Source organism: Rhododendron vialii, chromosome 12a, assembly GCF_030253575.1.
Source record: "Rhododendron vialii isolate Sample 1 chromosome 12a, ASM3025357v1".
NCBI classification, from domain to species: domain Eukaryota; kingdom Viridiplantae; phylum Streptophyta; class Magnoliopsida; order Ericales; family Ericaceae; genus Rhododendron; species Rhododendron vialii.
In genome coordinates this window covers 18,648,215-18,669,416 of record NC_080568.1, presented here as the reverse complement: position 1 = coordinate 18,669,416, position 21,202 = coordinate 18,648,215, and the positions used below count along the sequence as shown (strand labels likewise).

At 37.3% G+C, this 21,202-nt stretch overlaps 3 protein-coding genes and 1 long non-coding RNA gene across 6 annotated transcripts in view; 1 reads left to right on the top strand and 3 right to left on the bottom strand.

Moving 5' to 3' along the window:
- Nucleotides 1–111: 111 nt before the first annotated feature.
- Nucleotides 112–4,819, bottom strand: LOC131310069 (nuclear pore complex protein NUP54). The gene is made up of 9 exons (XM_058336868.1): nucleotides 4,266–4,819; nucleotides 4,101–4,154; nucleotides 3,509–3,568; nucleotides 3,286–3,396; nucleotides 2,447–2,512; nucleotides 2,238–2,324; nucleotides 1,562–1,663; nucleotides 1,308–1,463; nucleotides 112–531 (listed from the first exon to the last, which is right to left on the bottom strand). Exons 1-9 carry the CDS (start codon nucleotides 4,671–4,673, stop codon nucleotides 415–417), a joined length of 1,161 nt encoding a protein of 386 aa, XP_058192851.1. The 5' UTR covers nucleotides 4,674–4,819; the 3' UTR covers nucleotides 112–414.
- Nucleotides 2,263–2,513, top strand: LOC131310070 (uncharacterized). 2 transcript variants are annotated; one of them, XR_009195108.1, is made up of 2 exons: nucleotides 2,263–2,381; nucleotides 2,418–2,513. It is a non-coding gene; the product is annotated as an uncharacterized LOC131310070 (long non-coding RNA). The 2 variants fall into 2 exon arrangements; XR_009195109.1 differs by having other exon boundaries at nucleotides 2,271–2,381; nucleotides 2,412–2,513.
- Nucleotides 4,820–6,471: 1,652 nt separating the features above from the next.
- The window catches only part of LOC131310062 (sulfite oxidase-like), an 87,033-nt gene continuing 72,302 nt past the window's right edge, over nucleotides 6,472–21,202 (bottom strand). The window contains exon 13 of the transcript XR_009195104.1: nucleotides 6,472–6,482. The gene's annotated coding sequence lies outside the window, so the exon portion shown is untranslated. The remainder of the gene's footprint in view (nucleotides 6,483–21,202) is intronic.
- On the bottom strand, nucleotides 8,040–12,621 carry LOC131310064 (F-box/kelch-repeat protein At1g67480). 2 transcript variants are annotated; one of them, XM_058336866.1, is made up of 4 exons: nucleotides 12,300–12,621; nucleotides 11,054–11,207; nucleotides 10,090–10,952; nucleotides 8,040–8,860 (listed from the first exon to the last, which is right to left on the bottom strand). In XM_058336866.1, the coding sequence occupies exons 3-4, from the start codon at nucleotides 10,617–10,619 to the stop codon at nucleotides 8,233–8,235; spliced, it is 1,158 nt and encodes a 385-aa protein (XP_058192849.1). In that variant the 5' UTR covers nucleotides 10,620–10,952; nucleotides 11,054–11,207; nucleotides 12,300–12,621; the 3' UTR covers nucleotides 8,040–8,232. The 2 variants fall into 2 exon arrangements, with proteins under 2 accessions (XP_058192849.1, XP_058192847.1); XM_058336864.1 differs by having other exon boundaries at nucleotides 11,054–11,121.

The following is a 21,202-nucleotide window of genomic DNA, read 5'->3' as shown; positions in this document are numbered from 1 at the left end:
AGGGTTCAGAAGCTTCTGAAAACTCCATCCTTGAAGTAACAATTCACGTCAAAATTGTCATGGGATTGACACTGGACTAGTGAAAAATTGCTTCATTCCTAGCTTTCCAAATGAACCAAACAAAAGTTGCCACCGTACTGGATGCAACCAATAATTGATTAAGTCTTGCAACATTGAGAGAATGCCAATACAAACTTCCTTTCTTTTTGGATCAAAACAATTCAAACTAGAATAATACATCTATGAGTTCAGCTGTGTCCAGCAGACTAAAACATGTCGGTATTCAAAATGCAAACTAGATTTCGACGGAACTATCTCACAATTGGCAACAATTTTAATTTTAATAACCCATATTTCTTTTCCACTGCCGCTAACTTGTCAAATGCAATGCCTCTGCTGCAAAAAAAATCTCTTTTAGCTAGCATCTTCTTTCATTTCCGTATCCTCGGCCATTATAATCTCCGTATCTCTGAGATCCCGCTTCAACACATTGCCTAGCCTAGCAATGGCTTCAGTCTGCTGTTGCAAGACCTGCTCCAGAAAATAGACCATGCATTCGATGTCAACCAACTAAAACCATGCATTTAGACATACTGTAAGGCTGTGTTAGGATCATGGACTTATGAAGTACTGATTTGTGGAGGGGAAAGGAAACAAAATGGGAAGAAGGGACTAATTAATTAAAATATATCTTCTTAACTACATATTCACATCTTTTTTCTCTCTCCATCTACAAATCCCTGAAAAAATCAAATACTCAAAGACAGCCTAATTGTTGGGGATTTGGAATTAGAAGAGGACAGCAGAAAGTGAGGACCCTACTTTATCAGATCTTTCCGCCTGGAAAACAATTAACTACATAGAACCTATAGATGAGAAGTAATAAAGAATGAGAAACAATGGGTAGATATTGAAGTTAATTGCTTCTCTCATACTTACTTTTCCTCATTGTTTTCCATGGTACCGAATAAGGAACAAGGGTAATTTTGCATTATCAGAGAAATTTCTTTGATAAGGTGATTTACTTCGCATTTTCTTTTCCTTTTCCCCAAACATAAGGTAAATGACCTAAACAGGCCATACCAAACCAAAGTCTGATGTCCCAATCAATTAGGACGCCTGGACCTTTACTATATACAACAATCCAACTCACGTTCCCTACATTCATACTTACATTAAGTAAGAGTAAAAATGATATTGCTAATAGTTATTGCAGAAAGAAGAACATAAATACCAACTACTAATACAATAGCTGCAAAGCTTTCTCTTCCAGCCTCAAGTACAGCATATTGAAGGTTGGCACTTACCTCCTGCATATCAGCAAGACTCTGATCGTGTATTTTGGTTGATCCTGGAAGATAAATAGAACCACCACCACCGCCGCCGCCACCATTTGCCTGAACACGAGCTACAGTGAGCAGATTTTGGACCCTCCTGGAAAGTTCTGCTCCAGATCCTTTCAACTGTAAAGGTATCTACTCGTCACTATGAACCTTTTTCACAAAGCCAAAAAGACTAGGGCACATGAAAAGACTGGAGAACAAAATCAAGGACCACCAACCTGTCTAGTTATCGTAGCCAACTTCTCAGCCAATTCAACTTCTCCTTTCATTAAAGGCATTCTGCATCCCTTACCTTCCAATGCCTCTACTATTCTCATCACCTTTGGACAACATATAAAAACATCTATAAAGACGGAAAAGTACTATGCCCACATGAGTTCATTTTTCATGCGAATGATAAGACTGTATCATGCATAAAGAGAGTCAGGAAGAATCTGTTTTCTTTCTCATTAAGCAACTAATGGTTACAGTCTTTTCTTTTATAGGCATTACAAGGTGTGATCAAAGAAAGGCAGTGAAAGTTTGTTAAAACACTCTTAACAACTCTAACAAAATATAACCACAGCACTAAACCAACACTAACACTAATTTACTCTGTTGGGTCTGATTTGCTAAGTTGGTTGAGTGAACTAAGCTTCACTCCTATCAATCCCACCAGATCTGATAGATGTGTTGCATCAGTAAAAATATTTAAGTGATTAAAACAGAACTGTTCAAGCAAGCTGGCAAAATGTACCACATCCAAGCTGCTTAACCATTTGAAGTGCAATAGATAATGATAATTGACCTGGTCAGGTAGATACAACCTAGTTGCTTGGTCAACAACTTTTATCATTTATTCATCTCTATCTCGAAGGTAATAATTTACAAAGCTAAAACAACAAGAGGTCCTACTCTTAATAGGCGCCTTTGAAGACCTTGCTCTTTTTGTCTCAATCTTTCAATCCAAGGAAGAGTGTCAGCTTGAAAATGCCTTTGAAGCTGCAGTGCACGTATACGAAATTGAACATCATAAATCAATTGTCTTGCACCACAGGTGTGGGGAGAGAGAGAGAGAGAGAGAGAGAGAGAGAGAGAGAGAGAGAGAGAGAGAGAGAGAGAACCATCTTCACATTGCTTTGAGTCATTCGCAATCTCTCGGCATCAGAGAGTATAACTTCATCCTGAAGCTGCATCAAATCAAGCCTATAATGTCAAAAAATTGAAGTACCACAGCAGAAATAGCTGTTTACAATACAATAGCCAACCAAGCATTTAAATATGTGGGCATAACAGAATGTAAATGAATGAGAAAATATTGGGTATTAAATATTTCCCAGCATAAGTAGTTACTATCATATCGCATTTAAAAACGCACGTGAAGTTAACAGGATACAATCCGTCTTGTTTGGGTATACCCCAGTTAACTGCAGTATTTCAGATCTTAATTAAACCATACCTTCTCTCCAAAATACACAAAAAAGAATCCTTGAGATAGTATTGGACATTAGGAGGAGTTGTTCCTAACTCCTAACCCATAAGCATGAGCATAATGAGTAGGTAACATACAAACGGAACACAATACTTATGGTAAGCTATATCATAATATAGTGTGTAGCGAAACATACTCACCGAAAAATAAAGCATGTCCTTGACTGTTGAACTATTCATTTGAAAAAGGAACCCTATATCCGAACATTGATAAAGAACGTCCACCCTGTTATCAATGAATGAGCCTACAACTTGAAGGATGACTATTGTCTGTGGGCTGTTTCATGTAGCTTTAAGATTAGTGGGTTCAACTTCAGCCACACATTCTCAAAACTATCTTTAGGAAGTTCTTTTGAAATATGTTTTGACATAAAATTACATCCTGACTAGGTAAAAAGATCTTGTAGAACTAAAATAACCACAAACAAAAATCAAAATGACAACTTCTTCTCTACATACGAAGACAAAGTACCTTGAGGCGCTGCGAGAGGTCTTTGAAACCCTGAACCAAGTGAGGCCAAAGGCGTTCACGGTTAGAACTCTCCATACCCTCTAGCTTCCCCATAGCTTCCGCCCACATGATCTGGTGATGCAAACTATTTTCCAAAATTAGCATAAAATCATCAAAAAGGTAAACTGTAAAGCTTTTGCGATGAGGAAGAAAATAAGTAGGGTAGCCAAGTTAACCAACTCACATCCGATACACCAGTCGGCTTTATCCTAAATTGCGGCTCAGTAACGCTGAACAACAAATGCTGCCAAACCAACAGAAAGATCCCGTAAATCACTGGGTCCTAAAAAACTCAACTTATTCGTAGAGAAGAGTTCAAACCATTCAAATGCATCAAAACAAATGTTCATGCCAGTTGTTATTTCAATATATTTTTACACAACAGTATCCAATGTTTAGCGGGGGTTATTATTTCGTTTTATTCTAAAAAGGAGAGTGATAACAAGAAATCAGGATACCTAAGAAAAGGTCAATGTTGCTCAGTTAAGTAAGGGTGCATTTTCGCTTTGTTATTTGACTACAGGTTAATGGCAATTCTCAAGTTGTTTCTGCTAAATGGTATTTCAGTTGATGTATGTGAGGAGAATGACCTGCCTAGAAATTTGTGAGAACATTGGTAGTCCATTTAGTTAAGCGGGAACAAAGCCTAACAGCCCTAACTACATTGTGTAGTAGCTTATGAACATATATTACAACATCCAAAACCAAATCTAGATTCTAAATTCAAGACAAAAAGTTGGTATTTCAGGGGAAAAGGAAGAAAGAAAGAATCAAACCTTAAATGCATACTTAGGGTTCCCAGGATCCTCCTTGTAAGCATCAACAATCGCCTAATAACGCGCACACACACAGGGCAAATTGTTCAATACCGCCAAAAACTAAAACAATAACCGACCAGAGATTATCAGAGTTCATTTTTTAGGGTTTTTGGAGAAACATACTTGGATGTCGCGATCCGCGAGAGAGAAAGGAAGAGGAGCCACGGGGGCCATCTGAGTAGTCAACTGAGCATTCCCGAAAGGATTCGTTGACTGACCGAACGGAGTGAGCTGTGACTGCTGTTGTTGTGGTGGTGGTGTAGTAGTAGTTTGGCCGAAGGGAGTGGAGAAGTTGAATGCGCCGGAGCTCTGTTGCTGTTGTTGTTGTTGTTGTTGTTGGGGATTGAATGAAGGTGTAGAGAAGAGAGAAGACGTACCGAAGGCGGAAGTGGAGAAGGAGGGGGTGGAGGGGGTGCCGAAGGCGGGGGTGGAGGAAGGAGTGGCGAAGGGGGTGGAGGGAGTACCGAAGGGGTTGGGGGTCAGTGATGGGGTCCCGAAGAGGGACGGAGACGAGGACTGAGCTCCGAACATTTTTTAGAGAGAGTGTGTGCACGACGGAGAGAGAGGGAAACCCTAGATAGGCTGAATAGTTGCCGCCATTTTTTGGAGGAGCTGGAGTGCTTTCACTTTCACCCTCCGTTTTTTTTTTTTTTGATCCGCACTTTCACCCTCCGTTTAAATTGGGAAAAGATGCGGAAGAAACCAAAAAGGGGCTTGTTTGATAAATGTGTTGGATTGGACACGAATCATAGGATTAGAGCCCCTTCCAGAAACGAAATAAGAACTTATTTTTTATGTAATAAGAAGTCTTGTTCCTGAAAATAAGAAGGCTACTACTTATTTTGGAAAAATTTATATAGGTACCGACCGGCCGGGGAGGAAAATCGTACCGGCAGCAGCGCCGGACCGTCTCCGGCCACCGGACGGCCGATCCGAGCAGTCCAAAAATTCTATAAAAAAAAACGAGGGGGCCAAAGCGGGAATCAACGGCATCCGAGATGTGCAAAGTGCTTGATCCGAGCACCTCTTTTCCGTGTAGGGTGCTTGATCATATATACATGGAAAATGGGTGCTCGGATCAAGCACCCTACACACCTCGGATGTCGTTGATTCCCACTTTCGCCCCCTCGTTTTTTTTTTAGAATTTTTGGACAGCTCGGATCGGCCGTCCGGTGGCCGGATACGGCCCGGCGTGGCCGCCGGTACAATTTCCCTCTGCCGGCACCCATTATCATAGCAACAGTTTTATTTTTTGTATAAGGCAACTTCAAACTCAAAAATTATGTGTTTACGCAAATAATTTTCCTACCACTATGGATCTTGTTTGATAGATCTCATTGAGATCTTTAATACGAAGCAAAAAAAATTGAACTTTTTTTTTTCATTTGCATTATTTTTGAGTTTGAAAATGTGAAAAGAACTTTTTATTTGAATTTTGTAGAATGACCCTTTTTATTTTTGGATGAGAAGTGGCAAAATAAATACTTATTTTTTAAGAAGGTTTCCGGAACGGAGCCTAGTAAGGAGATATGATTGAGATTGAGATGGAATTATAGAATGAGATTCGTAAGGAGATAAGATTAGTTATACAGTATTATGTTTGTTTCCCACACATCGGATAGAATTGGAAGATGAGCTGTGCTACGTGCACAGCAAGCTGTGCACAGCAAGCTTTTTCTCCCGCCTCGGGTGGCACAAAGATGATCGGAACCGCTCATTTTGTTCAAAATATGTCGTTTAAGGTCTCTGTAAAAAATGAGCTTCGTTCGATATCGTTAGAGGCGTTAACAAAACACCCAAAATCACTTCAGAATTTAGGTTGGGTGTTTTGTTAACGCCTCTAACGATATCGAACGAAGCTCATTTTTTACAGAGACCTTAAACGACATATTTTGAACAAAATAAGCGGCTCTGATCATCTTTGTGCGACCCGAGGCGGGAGAAAAAGCGCTCTGTGCACAGCTGCTGTGCACAGCTTGCGTGCACGTAGCTTTTCTGTTGGAAGATTGATGTTCCAACATTATCCTTGCGCAAAAAATGTAAGAAAATAATAGATATTTTTAACTCACCCTTCAATAGTGGACTAATGCATTGATAATCTAATTTTTATACAGCCAATACCATACCCATTATATCAGTGGTAACAGTGGTGATTTCCGGTGATTTTTTGGTACACGGGTCAGATCTCAAGGGTAATTGCATAATTTATTCAAATGACTAAGGGTAATTGGGTCAATGTAATTTAATTTCATAGGATAGGATTGTTAATACCTAGTCCTCCAAGGTTTTACTAATCCTCCCTAGTGAGGGGATTGCCCATCCCATAGGATTACTAATTCCCTTCCATTTTGTGAAATCAAACATAGAATTAGGGGATCCATAGGATTAGTAATCATATCCCACCCTCTTAACTCACTTATCAAACAAGGCCCAAAGGAAACACAAAGTTATTACTGGAATAAGGGCTGGTTTGGCAAAATTTCTCCCTTTTTTTAAATTTTTTTCGTATTTGTTAGTTTGACATTATATCTATCCAAAGTTCTATTGATTTGTCTCAATTAGAAAAATTGAAAAAAGTAAAAATTATGATCTAAACTAGAAAAATTTGAATAAAGACTTTAAAAAAATATAAGCAAAAAAAGCAAAAAAAAATTTATACTTTTGTCTTTATTCAAAAATTATGAGTTTTTGTCATAATTTTTTATTTTTTCGATTCATCTCATCTAGATAAATAAATAATTCACAAAAAAATTATCTAAAACTAACCGCTGCGAAAAAATATTCAATAAAGAGAAGAAAAAAAAAACAAGTGACTTATTTTTTCAAACGGTACTGTTTCTAGTGGAAAAAAGGGAAAAAAATCCCTAAAACTTTGGCCGACGAAGCGCAGCTCCACACCTTATTTAATTCCAAGCTTAGGTCCTGAGATTTTTTTTAATACATTATTTAAAAGGACATTACAATTTATTTTGGACACAAGTACCTTGGTAAGCTATCGATATCCGATTGACTTGATTTTTATGAGGTTATTGTAAGCATCAATTCGTACAAACTAACGGTTCGGATCATATTCCCTTACAAACGGATTGTAAACAAATTTGTAAAAGAACAGCATAAATAGAACTTGCAGGCTAGTTGAATGCTTGCTCCAAGTTAATCTAGTCTTAGGCTCAATTCAAGTTCATCTAGTCTTAGGTTCAAGTCTTTCTATCCCACTAAATTCACTGTCAAATAATATTGTACGTATGAAGTTCTGGTCTTTCCTTCAAAAAAAAAACCTACTGCATAAGCAAATTATAATTTTTCATTAACTATCTCAAGTGTTTCTTTTGCATTGCTCGCCGTAAAAAAAATCTTTCCACAAAATCCATGATCTAATCTGTCGCTGAGAAACTTAAACATGCAAGTCTTCCTTCTACTTGGAACAGATCAAATATTTATGTTGTTTGTGTCTACAGGCTTTGACCACCAGACCTACCCCTTGGGGTTAACAAGTGATTATTCACTTCTCACAAATCCAATACCATTCCACCATATTTAGGCATTGAACAAGAAACAAACATTGTGATTCCTCCACAATCATACACATGGTCTGTCATAATGGAACTTTTCTTCTACTATTATACAAGCTATAAAACTCTAATTTGAGTTGAAGATTGCTAACTGGTACACCAAATTGTTCTAAATCACGATACTCCCTTAGGATGTTGGAAACTACATCTACGTGGTCCTCCATCAAGTGCATAGAACTCACATATGAGTAGCTACAACGAGTGTCATGCAATTGCCCAAGAACGCTAAATAACTTCTCTGGTATGCGATTGTGTGCTTCTGTACTATCAGGAACAATAACACTTGTATTGGCATAAGAGTAGTAACAGGAAACCATCCACAACAAAAGCCAACTAAATCAACATTCCCATAATAATAATAAAAAACCATCAATACAAGTCACGCAAACAAACTCAAAAGCTTATGTTAATCAGCAGAACAGACCACTGATAATCAATGAGAAACGTATTCCAAACAAGGTCCCATCAAAGTAACAGAAACATTCCAAAATCATAAGAGTTCAACACAGATACACAATCTATGCCTTGATTGTGACACTGCACAAGCACAAACCAGAAGGCTTTATCTGAGAAGTCTGCCACTCAGAACCTGGCGCTGCATTAGGGTCATACAACAGGGTGAGGCAACCGGGGCCCACCTCAAGCGAAAACAACAAGAGCTTTTCACCCAGAATCCCAAATTGGAACCCAATTCTCGAGCTCCCAGTAACAGGTACAGCCACCATCTTCCAAGTATTGTCCTCCGGGTTGAAAATTGTCAGTTTCCTTTGATTTTTCCACTCCATACAAAATAGCTTCTTTCCAAGCACAGCATGTGCAGTGACCATGACACACCCGTTTTTCATCTCACCCCAAGCATGCATCTCTGGGTTGTACACATCGACAAACTTTGAGTTTCCGATTGTGAAGCTCGACCTTCCACCCATAACATAGAGCTTGCCCTCAAATCCACAGGCAAAGCAGCCCCACCTTGGTCGGCGAAGAGACTCAATTAAGGTCCACTTGTTGTCATCAGGGTTGTACACCTCAGCACTGGAGAGAGATTCGCCATCCATCCCATAGCCGCCAACTGCATAAACCATTCCATTGACTTCTGCACAAGCAAAATCATAGCGAGCCACATTCATGTTTGCTAGCTTGCTCCACCTACAAGTATAAGTTATGCATTGATACTGTCAAATAGGACGACAAGAAATTTGATTCCAATGGAAAGCATGACCCACAGTTTACGAATCTCCAGAACCACAATGCGATATCAAATGAAAAAGATACTGAGAGTTGATTAAGACACCATAACACAAAGGTGAGGCTTCCATGCACCAGTAATGCCATTGGAAAATCCCTGACAATGTGTCAATGACAAAGGGATTTGATCACAAATGGTCTGATACAGAGGAATAAAAAAGAATCTAATTTTCGGATATATCCCTTATTTCCCTGGGATTGTAGTTCAATTGGTCAGAGCACCGCCCTGTTATTGAATGAAGGACTCACCAATGACATCAAACTATTGAAAGAGACAAAAAAATAAAAAAACTAATGTGGAAAAAAAAAAATGAAGCAGACAAAAATATAAAAAACCAGAGAGCATTATGGGAAGAGAAATACAAACCAAACTGTGAATTAAATCAGAAAGAGGCATGGGTGTAGGAATAGGAAACCAAATTCCAACTTTAACCAGTGTTGGTTTGCGTTGGTTGCTTGGACACTTGAGTTATGAAGAATACAGGGTAGATGCTGAACTGAATTTACAAGCCAAGTGGGAGCACATGCTATCCCGACTCCAAAATAGGCTCATAAGCCATAGTTCATAGAAATACAGCTCAATTGGGTCATTCAAAAGAATATATAAGTTTGTTGCTAAGTAAATGGTTTCATGAAAATGAGTGAACATATTTAAGGTGCAATAGATGAACATGACGGCAAGAGATTAAATTATTTACACCGCCACGTCGTCAAAACAGTGGTCCCAATTAATAGAACATTGTGACGTGGCACAATGTAATTGATTTGGAAGAAACAAATGTTTACACTGCCAGTGTATATAATTTATTCTCTTCCTACAATTGATCTTGAGGAAGCCAGTATGACTTGGGCAAATGATTCTATGATTTGGCTAAATAAATAACATACCTATTCTAAACCACTTCTCAACTTAATTTGAACAAAACCGCCAACTTAGATTAGATTCCAAACATGAGAAATCAAAATCTTCTCTAGCAGTGTAGCAGCACCACAAACCATTACAACCTTCTAATAAACTATGAACTAACTAGAGTTACCAACCTTACTAGTTTACAGAGTCGCATCAGAGGAACACATAAGCAAGAACAAGAATGGCAAGAAGAAATGGGAGAAACATGGCAGAAACAAACCTGTTGAGGCAAGAATCATATTGGTAAACATCCCCCGAGGAAACCCCAGTTCCATCTACCACAGAGTAGCCAGCCATTACCAGAAGCTTTCCATGGAGAACTGCCACCCCAAAACCAAGCTTGACAGGACCAGGCATTGATGGGAGGACTCTGTGTTTTTGTCCCAGACAATCCAAAACCTCCCAGTGGCTCCCTTCCCCTTCACCATCCACAATGAGGACATAGAGCCACTCCTCAAGCATGCCAGCTAATTTCCGGACGGTAATGAATTCTTTGCTTTGCATAAATGACCTCCACCGCCTGCAGACACCACCCATAGCTGGGAAGTCGGGACGCGGAACTAGAGCCAGGCAATACTTTGCTACGTCATCCGGCAGACCAGGTAAGATGGGGCCGTGAAATTCATCAGCCGTCTTAAAAGTTAACAGTGAATTGCTTTTTGAATGAGTTCCCGTATCTTGTTGGAATGAATCGATGAAATGCATATTTGATTTCAAAAGTCTCTTATTTCCGCAAACAAGACCAGGCATTTTCTAGATTGTATAGTCACACACATGCTGTGAGACTAACACAACTGTCATGGTTGATTGAAAATTCCCCTAAAACAAAGAAAGCAAAACAGCAAGCATTCTACTAAAGAAATTCTTCATGATATCCTTCTGATAAAGGGATTTTCAACGACCAAGCCATGAAGTTCGTTGCACAACGGATCACTTCAGCTGTAAATGCAGATGATTTTCTATGTTTTGTCCGACTAGACTCAATTCCCATGCCAGTCGTTAGATTACTAGATTGGTTGTTTTTGGCTGTTCTTCCTACTACTTCCCTTGAATTGTTTCCCACCCGGTACATTGCCCAATTGCCTGCACAAAATAAAGTTAAGTTACACAGAATACAACAGGATAGGAAAGAAGAAAACCAAATCATCAGAATCCAAAGTGTAGGAGTTTGAAAGAGGTGTTACCGGCCAAGGCCATGGAATTTGCCAAGTTTAGCCCCCTGTAACTTCCATCTTGTCGCGATGCGTAACCACTTGCAATGGCAAACCCAAAGAGGAAAGTCGATTAATTTAATGCCTAAAGATAATTATAACAGCTTCCAGTTTCAAAGTAATTCTCCTGAAATAAACCAACAGGAACTCTACGATAAAGTCAACTAGAATTAGATAATGGCGGTTGTTAACTATTTGCATCCAGAAGATGGTTCACAGATGCCACATAGTTCAACTTCTAAACGTGCAATATACAAGGTACTGCATATTTCTTTGCAAAGAAACCAGCCAAACTCTAAACAGAAGGAAAAAGTAAATTCATACTTTAAGGTGACGTATGAAAGTGGAACCCAAGTTACCCAACTTTCAAATGGCTTCTAGTTTTCTACTTCTACCCACCAACCCCACTCCCACCCACACCAACCAACCGACCCACAAAAGAAAAAAAAAAAAATTATCAAACACAAAAGGAATGGATGAAAAGTAACCAAAAAAAGGAATGGATGAAAAATAATGAAAAATGCAAAACAAATGGAGCATAGAATTCATTGCATTTTTTTCATCAGAATCACTTAAAATCACACATCAAGAAAATGTCCAGCTGAAATTAGATCAAAAAAAACAAAAAAACAAAAAAAAATATAAAATTTAGATTCTTGTCGATGATCATTTCACAAATAAAGAGATTCAAAGAGCAAAGTCAATAATTAAAACACGTCGAAAAAACTTTGCTCTTTGGACTTGTTTTACTCATAGACTTTGCTCTTTGAATCTCTTTATTTGTCAAATGTTTATGTCTTCATCTCTTTATTTGTCCAATGTTTAATTTTTCGGTTAGACACATCGAAATTCCAGCTCAAAGAAATCGATGTGTTCCCATAACTTCAAAATAGAGAAATCGTTATATCCAAACACGTCGAAATTTCAGCTCAAATATGACTTTTTTTCCCCGGAAAATCCAATTTGCTTCCATAAAAACAAAGAATTCGCAAGTTAAATGTGAGGGCGAAGTGGGCCTTCTTTATTCTTGGCAAACGAAATCTTGGCTACACATTTCATTAGCTTCCAAATTTGGAAAAGTATAAAATCTACGTAAAACAACCAGATTCAGGTGATAAAGTTGAAATGGTGATAGATCATAGATCTCACCTCAGAGTCCGGACACAAAACATAAAAATTAACGTACGAACCAGAAAAAATGGAAGCTTGAGAGGTTTACCTGGGAAATGTTAGATCTTTGAGGAGCTCGGAATGGGTGAATCAAATCAATATAGATATAGATGTGGATGTGGATATAGCAGTGAAGAATGAAGAGAGAGAGAGAGAGAGAGAGAGTGAGAGAGGGATTTCTAAAAATAGATTTAGAGAGAGAGGACTCGGTTAGCATGGAATTGGGATTTAAAGACCCGATAATGCAGCGAAGAAAGATGGATAACCCTGCCAAATCCCGACCACGTCAGAATGAAGGAGATTCAGGCTCAACCGGTGTGGTGTTATTAAAGTAACAATAGAAGAAAGTGACTCTAATTATTCTTTCCCTCGAAACCGATAATTTTTCCGCCTTCCCACTTATTTTAATGTGCAGTACTATCTTCTCGTTCCAAAATATTTGTCGGTCCACCAAAAATGAACTTAAAAATAATAGTTATTTTTTTTTCAAGAAAAAAAAATACAAACTACTTTATTATAAATTAAAAGAGCTTAGTAATAGTAGATTGTGAAAAAGTTTTGAATTTTCCATGAAAAAATATTACTTCCTCCGTCCTAATTTAACGGTCTTTTTTTAGAGTTCGTGTCACTTTTCAATTAATTATATTTTATAATTTAAGTATAATGTTTTATGTGATTTCAAAAATATTGTATTGTAAAACTACTTGAGATCTATTAAACAATATCTATATTAGATATAAAACTCATTACCGATTTTAAGATATAACTACTTTTTTATCTAGTTATAATAGAACAAGTGACTATTAATTGGGACGGAAAGGGTATTATTTTGCAGACCAGACAAAATTTTTGGGATGGAGGGATAATTTGTTTCCTTGAAAAAATATTACTCCATTTTCAGGCCGGATCTGTGTACTTTTATCTATGTTCGTAGTATTTTTTATTTTTGATAATAATATTTAGAAAAATGGAAGATAATATTTGTATCGACAAAAGTTATAAATTTTGTACCTGCTTCATACCGTTTTTAATATTGAGACAGAACATGCCGATCTCGGTGTGTATCATGATAATGCTCTGTATCTACACTCTACACCTTTATTAACATTCAATGTACCTGAATATTGGTTTAAGAGAAAAATAATATAATTAACATATTACATAATCAAGTAATATCTAAGGTGCCGTTTCGGTTTACTCATTTAAAAAATAAGTACTTATTTGCAACTTTCATGTTTAAAAATAATAAGCTTAATGAAATAAAAAATATGCAATATGAATCTTGTTTGATACGTAGAACTTATCTATCAAACCCTACCAAAAAAAAATTAAAAAAATTAATTTCGTAAGCCTATTATTTTTAAATTTGAAAACAGATCCCTATTTTTTAAGCACTTATTTGAGAAAGTAGAACGGGACATCTTCCTATACTTTTTTTCAACAAAAAGAAATTAACACTCATATTTTTGTACTGTCTGAGAATTCGGACAATGACCCAAATGGCCCGGTAATTTTGAAGCTATGTATAACTATGTTACGTGTCTCGTTTTAGAGACGGTATTGTACGCATATGCTGATACAATTCCAAATTGACAACTTTACTTTAGACAATCAAAAAGTAGTATATATGCACCCATTTGATTTCTTCGTTAATTAGTAAACACAGATTTTCAAACTCTTTTTTTTTTTTTTTTTGGAGGGACACAACTGCATTATTGCGTGGTGAAAAAAAGTTTGGAGAGTCACGTTGCCATCTTGGCCATCGAATATAAGTTTGATTATATTTCTACATGGTTGCATGGTGAAAAATGAGTTTGGAATGCTACATGACTATTGTACGTACAAAAATCTATAGGATTCTCCCACCAACACTTCCTACCACTATACAAAACTTTGGTGGAGGCTTTGGAGGTATTTTCGATTGTGAAAAATTTGTAGATTTTTATTTGTGGTTGAAAAGTTGTTAGGTGTTTTCAGTAGTGAATAAGTTGTTGAGAAATGTCAAGTTGTTTCCGGTAGTGAATAAATTGTTGATAGGTTTGTGAGTAGAGTTACTGTAGCAAAAATAATTTTTATTGACAATTTTTTTGTTAGTGAAAACGAGATGATAAAATGCGTTAAATTTTTAGGGTTTTTTGTTAGTGGAAACACCCCTGTAAGGATGAAATTATGTTGCAACCTTAGTACTTAAGTGTTGGCATAAGACATCGGTGAGATATATATGACAAGATAGCCAAGATTTGAGGAGTACTTAGGTAGATAGGTCGAACGCAGCCTTGGATTTGGCCTGCGAGCCGCCCATGGCTTTAAGACTATTTGGTTCCGACCTTCTTTAGAGAAAGAATGTATAGATATGGGCCAATGCGTTTTTTACGGTAAAGAAAAAAGATACTACTAGCTAGGAGTACGAATGTACGATCGTCAACTCCATCGATCCCTCTACGAATCAAACATGACAACCAACTCTAATATTTTGTGTTGGTTTAGTTTAATTTGTTGTTGAACTGTCTTTTGTTGGATAAATAGACTCATATTTCTTAAGAGATTATTGGATTTATGTATTAGTAATACATTTAATATCCGAACAAATACAAGAAACAAACCAAAATTTAAAAGAAAATAGTAAAAAATTAAAATCAACCCCAATGTTGAAATCCATCGATTCAGGCGTGAAGTTGGTGAGATAAATTAACTAATAAACCATCATCTACATTGAGTTGTATATAATATCCATTAATATATATATATATATATATATATATATATATATATATTTCTAGAAGTGGGAGATTAGAAGGAATAACAAGCTCATGCATGGGCGGTTATACTAGTTTTTCAAGGAATTCAAGTGAATTCCCTAATTTCAAAAATGCAATAAAGATTTTAAATTTCTTTTACATATAATTTAATTCTGCTTTTGTATTATTTGTACTGAATAATTCGTACAAGACCAAAAATTAATGAAAATTTACTCAATTTTTTGCTTAAGTAGATCATATAGCTCTACCAAACAAAATAAACTAATTTACTCAATTTTTTACTTAAGTAGATCATAAGTCTGATAGATTTTAAACCAAAACAAATACATTCATTTTATATTGCGTTTTGTATATGAATATTTATTTTTTATTCATTTTCGTACCACTAGGGTAAAATTTTGCAGCCACCTAAGCAATTTAGTTTTCAAAAAATAGTAAGAGACCAAAAATAGCAAGTAATCACTTTGCTTTGAATATTCTTTTATTATTTACATTCGTTTGGTGGAGTATGTCTTTAGCTGATTATGCGTTGATATAGACGTGCGATTTTGTGATGCAAAAGAGAGAGCATCACCATCGTCTACGAGCAACTCGTGCGTCGATTGTCAAATTACAGATTTTGACAAATACAACATCCATCTCACCCGATGTCCCGATGTTTACAACTAGTAGTTAATGCAACACCTTATGTACAGTATTAGGGTTTATCTGTGTCTAAAAGCACGATGAAAAACGCTTTGAGCACACTAACCCGACTTATCTTAGAATTAGGGTTCCCAAATAAGCTTTCTAACAGAGTTCATTTAACCAACTAGTACAATGTATGGCACACATCTATTCAATGAATTGATCCCTACAAAATGTCTAAAAATATACCTTTGCTGTTATGTACACCCCTCCCACACAAAACAAAACTTGTGATTTTCATTGTGCGCCTGCCACGTGTGTGGCTAATCCCGAACCCGGCAATCCGGGACGTTCAATTTTTCTGACGTGGATAATTTTTTCTGATGGACCCAGATAGACGGACACTCCTACATACCAGTTCCACCGAAATGAAGAAGACAGTTAGAAGTTCTCTTGAATAAACTAAGACAGTTAGAAGTTCTCTTGAATAAACTAAGGTTACGATGTGAATCTCTCAACTGCTGTGTTAAGTTTGTAAAGTTCTCATGAGTTCTACCTTACTCACATAATAATCTTATAATTAAAATGGCATTTGTTCCCGTTCTCACTTCTCACTCTATACTCGTACTGCACTCCCAACTGTTACATTCACGAATTTTAATTATTTGAAAGACACTTTCATTGTTTCACGCTTGCTCTAGCACTTCCTGATCACCCGCGTATTATGCGACTTTAGGTTTCACAACAGTAAGTCTATTTCTAGAGTCTCTCAAGAAGCCATGTAAGAAATCAACATAATCGAACATCTTTTAGAAAAAGTCTGTTTTTGTTCTTATTTGAATTTTTTTCGCGTTTGTTCATTTTGCGCTAAATTTTTTTTGACTTTTTGATTCATCTCGACGAGACAAATCGAAAAAGTAAAGAAATTTTACTTTTACTCAAATATTTTGATCGAACAATGACCACTCATAAGTAAAAAAAGTCGACTTTTTTTTACTTAAAAGTGCTTATTGTTCAAAATATTTGGATAGAATGGATTTTTATTTTATTTTTTCGATTCGCCTCGACGAGACGAATCACTACCAAACGAAAAAAAATTCAAATAAGGACAAAACGAAGAAAATGAAAAAAGTTGTTGGAGGAACACCACTAATATTAATAAGCTTGGAGCTTTTTTTTATCTTTATTTAAAAAAATTACATTTTTTAATTTTGCATTAAACTTTTGTCGATTATTTATTCGTTTCGATGAAAGAAATCGAAAAAGTAAAATATTTTGACTTTTACCCATATATTTTCAAAAGTATCTAAATTTTACTCCGCATTTTGAGCTTAACTTTATTGAACAGTTTTGTCATTTGTTTCCAAGCCCAAAAGTCATTTGATCAACAGTCCACGTCTGATTAATTTGACTTTTAGTTGAGTTTGGATTTTTTAATAGTGTATTTGAAAGAGAGAGGTGATCCATCACTTCAAATTTATCATTACTTTAATTTTGTTGGAAGCACCACGTGAATAATGACACTATTTTGTATGGGGGGTTGTGGTCAGCGCAGGGATGATGGGGAGTCTGGATCGAAGTCGTCAGGGTATGGGCTACTTTGGTTACGGTGGATCACTGGATCCCATAAGGAGAGCGTAGGAATCCAAAGGAGTACAATGGATGTTGCAGTGATGAAGAGAGAGAGAGAGAGAGAGAGAGAGAGGTTTTCTAAATATAGATTTTTCCAAAGTAGTATAATGGGAGGGTACGATAATTACATAATACGGAGTACTACTATGCGTTCTCCGGATCCGGATGCTGTAGTGTACCTCGACACTATACCGTGTAGTGCGACTGATCTGGCCGTTCATTTCGACAATAGATGACTCGGAGGATTTTAATCCGAATAATGAATGGCTCAAATTTGTAAGAACTCAGATTAAATTCAAATTGTCCGTGCCGAAATAAATGACCGGGTGGCCGCAACGGGTACACTACAGCAACCCCATTCCATGCTCTCCCACCCCATAAACAGCGGCATATAATTGTCGTCTTTTCTCTTAAATCTTTTTCTCCAGGAGTTTGAAAAAAAACTTTGAGCGCACCATAAGCATCTCGAGGAAAACTTTCTATTTTTTTTATAGTTTAGGTGTTTAGACTATTTTGCCAGCGCATTAATGAAGTTTAGAAGACCAATTCAACCATCTACTAAGGGGTTTGATTAAAACGGGACAATGTTTTTTTATAGATTGATTAAAAAAATTGATAGCACATTGGAAGCTTTCAAACCTTAAATCGAGCATCTCCAAAGGAATAGCCAAAATTTTACATCAAATAAGAACTTTGGTGACTCATATGGCAAGTTGGAGAATTATGGACTCCAATGGACTGTTCAAAACTTTTTTTATCACTTTTTTTTTAATTTTAAAGGACCCTATTTACCCAAAAAATTAACAAGTCACCAATAATAAGCATTAAATTTGATGAGGTGGCAATGTGAATAGTACTCTCTCTCTCCCTTCAAAGTTGAAGAGAGATCTAGAGAGAGCTACACCAAAATAATGTAGCAAGTTTACTTTCTCCCTTGAAGATTGTTTTGTTTATGTGGTTCGTCAAATATAGTTTGGTTTCGATTTTGCTACTTCCTTTGGACATGAGAAAGAATATACCTAAATTTTAGGTTTTGACCACGAAGCCAACCACACCCCGAATAAATACTATGTTGTGTGTGTGCAGCCCAGAAACATTGTTGTAATGTGCTGGATCAGCCCGCACCTGCTAATAATATGATGCGGCCTCGGTTTGTTGAGTTTCGTCTGCGCAAGAAAAAGGTTATCATGGGTCGAGACTTTCTCCTTGTTAACTGCAACTGTCTTTTAGGGTCTGATACAGGTAGGACGTTCTAGTTCTTCCATATGCCAAGTCTCTCGGCTGTTGAAGTTAAAGTAAAAGAGTCCTCTTCTGTAGCTCATGGTCTTGGCATGCCTGATACTATTTTGCCTTCGGAGGTTTGTTTGGGTGTTCAGGACGTCGATGTCCAGTTGTGTATCTGTTTCCCCATTGCCCAAACCTCAGGACTTTAGTTTTAAGGAGTTCTCGTCTGATTAGTCGTCGTCCAGTTGTGTGACTGCATCTATAATGCCTAGCCCTCGTCAACTTCGTTGTGAGAGTTCCTTGTCCGACAAGGTGGGAGATGTCCTCCGCGATACTGCTTCTGGACCTCAGAATTTGCAAGCAAAGAGGATCATGGCTATCTGGCGTGACCAAGAAGCGGACTGTGGCCCTACTTATGCTAAACATCCCAATAATCGAAAACGGAAGACGCTGGACAAAACCAAAGCTCGTTGTGGTTGTGACCAGGCTATTCAACACCCCAATTGGAGAAAGCGGAAACGAGAAAGAGTTATAGAAGATGACAAGCATATGTATCGCGTCCCTCAATGTCTTGCATTTCATTGAGTTATCTAGTTTTTGCTTTTAATCTTGTTTTGCTAGTTTGCTATTCATGTGTTCGGCGTTGAGTCTTGGTTGCTCTTTTCTGTTGGGTTTCGTCGGAGTGTCTGTTTGGTTTGCTTAAGTTGGGGCTTTGTTGTATGTTTGGTTCGCCTAGTTCGCCTTTTGTTATTTTTATGGAGATCTTGTCTAAGTGTTGTATAACTCTGGATGTACTGTTTATTATGATATATATGATATGTTTGTGTTTCCTCAAAACAATAATAATAATAATAATTGACACAATATATAATTGTCGTATTTTCTCTTATCTTAGATTTTGCCCTTTGAGTATAAAGAATAAGCGTTATTTATTGAGTAAAAGGAGGGTTTGCTATAGTGATTCGGGCGGTTGGTGACCCCTTCGAGAGTTGCAGGTCCTTACTACTGCATGAATGGTAGCTCATGCTCAAAACTCCTTCGACATGAGTCCTAATTGTTGCATTGCGGTCCATTTCCGGCTTCGCTTGCCCCCTCATACATTAGTAGGTGGGGTGGTTTAGAGGGCGCTCGCCCCCTCTTTAGACGTGCTTCGACTAGGTTGCTCTAATCTCGTTGGGGATTCAGTAGGAGGGCGCATCATAGGTGTGGGCTACCTGCCCAGAAAAATTGAAGAGTCGCCACCCGGATTTGAGATTTGCCACCTGAGAAACTGTTTTGATTGAAAATGATTGTTTGGAATTGAAAACCAGAGATTATTTTTGGATTTGGAAGCCATTTTATGAGAGGGGAAGGGTTTCACGGCACCCTTCTCGCCTGATACGAGATCGGTCTTTACTCAATGTTTGTGGGATTTTAACAAAAGTATTTTATTTCATAAAAACAATTAGCAAGTATGTACAAATACCAAAAGATAGCAGTGCATGCATGTGCAAGGTGGACTGAGATACATAGAATGATGAAGCAAGAAAACAGAATAATTGTCACTGGAATCACTCCCGAGCGCTCGGGAGTGGTCCTGAGCGCTTAGGAGTGCTGTCAAGCCATCCTGCAAATTTGGTTAGACGTATTCACATGCTAGTACTGCCAGCAAAAACACAAAGAAATCAAAGTACAGACGTGCTCAGTCAGAGGCTTAAATAGCTAAGAACTGGTCTTAACCATTCAAATTTTGCTTCCTTGCAACTGTAAATAAACCCAATTGAGCTCTAGAAGAACCAATGCACACTTAGTGTCTACTAAAAAAACAGAAAATGTAGCATTTGATGACAAAACAAGATTTTGGTGACAGCAGCACTCCTGAGAGCTCCGTAGTGTATCCAGTGCCCAGAAAAAGTTTTGTTTTTTTGTGTTCCTCTTGCTCTTGTTGTTAAAATTAGATAAAATGAGCTCATAACCAGTATGAGGAATGGTATGGGCCCTTGATCCCCCTCAGAAGTTTGAAAACATTGAATTTCGAAGTATAAAGTGAGCTTTTATACCTTTGCTTGACTTGAACTTGGCTTCTTGAACTGACTTTGATGTTTGAAAATGGTTAGAAAACAGTTTGAGAAAAGGATATTTAGGCCTCTATTTCTCTTAGAGATTTTCCTTGAGAATTAATAATTTCTTTTGAAAAATGGAGGTTGTTTTGAAAGAGTTTAAGAGAGAGTTTTGTAGGCTGATTTTTGACAGCAAAAAAGGGAGAGACTGATTTTTGGTGCCTTTGAGTGTAGAATGAAGGGGGTATTTATAGGAGGGGAGAAAATAGGTTTGGATTTTGAAAATTAAAAGAAAATGAAATGGAAAATGATTTTGGGGGAAAAAAATGCCATGATGAGATGCCCTACTGGCTCAGTCAGGCCTCTGCTACATGCAGGCTTGAACTGCAGGTTTGAAAACCTAAAAAAGCCATGGTTAATGGTCAAGCTCAACATGCATTGGCCTGTCAGAGCTCCCCAGCGCTCAAGAGTGGTCCTGAGCGCTCAGAAGTGACTGCCAAACTTCAGCGGGTCGCCACGGTCACTCCCGAACTCAGTTTTGGGTGTTTTTTGAAGCGTTGGAAAGCTGGTTGAGTCCTCTTTCTAACCCAATTGGTTTCATTCAAATATATTTTATACATTTAAATGTGTGACCATATTACCCTTAGGGTGTCAAAAAAAAGATGGTTTTG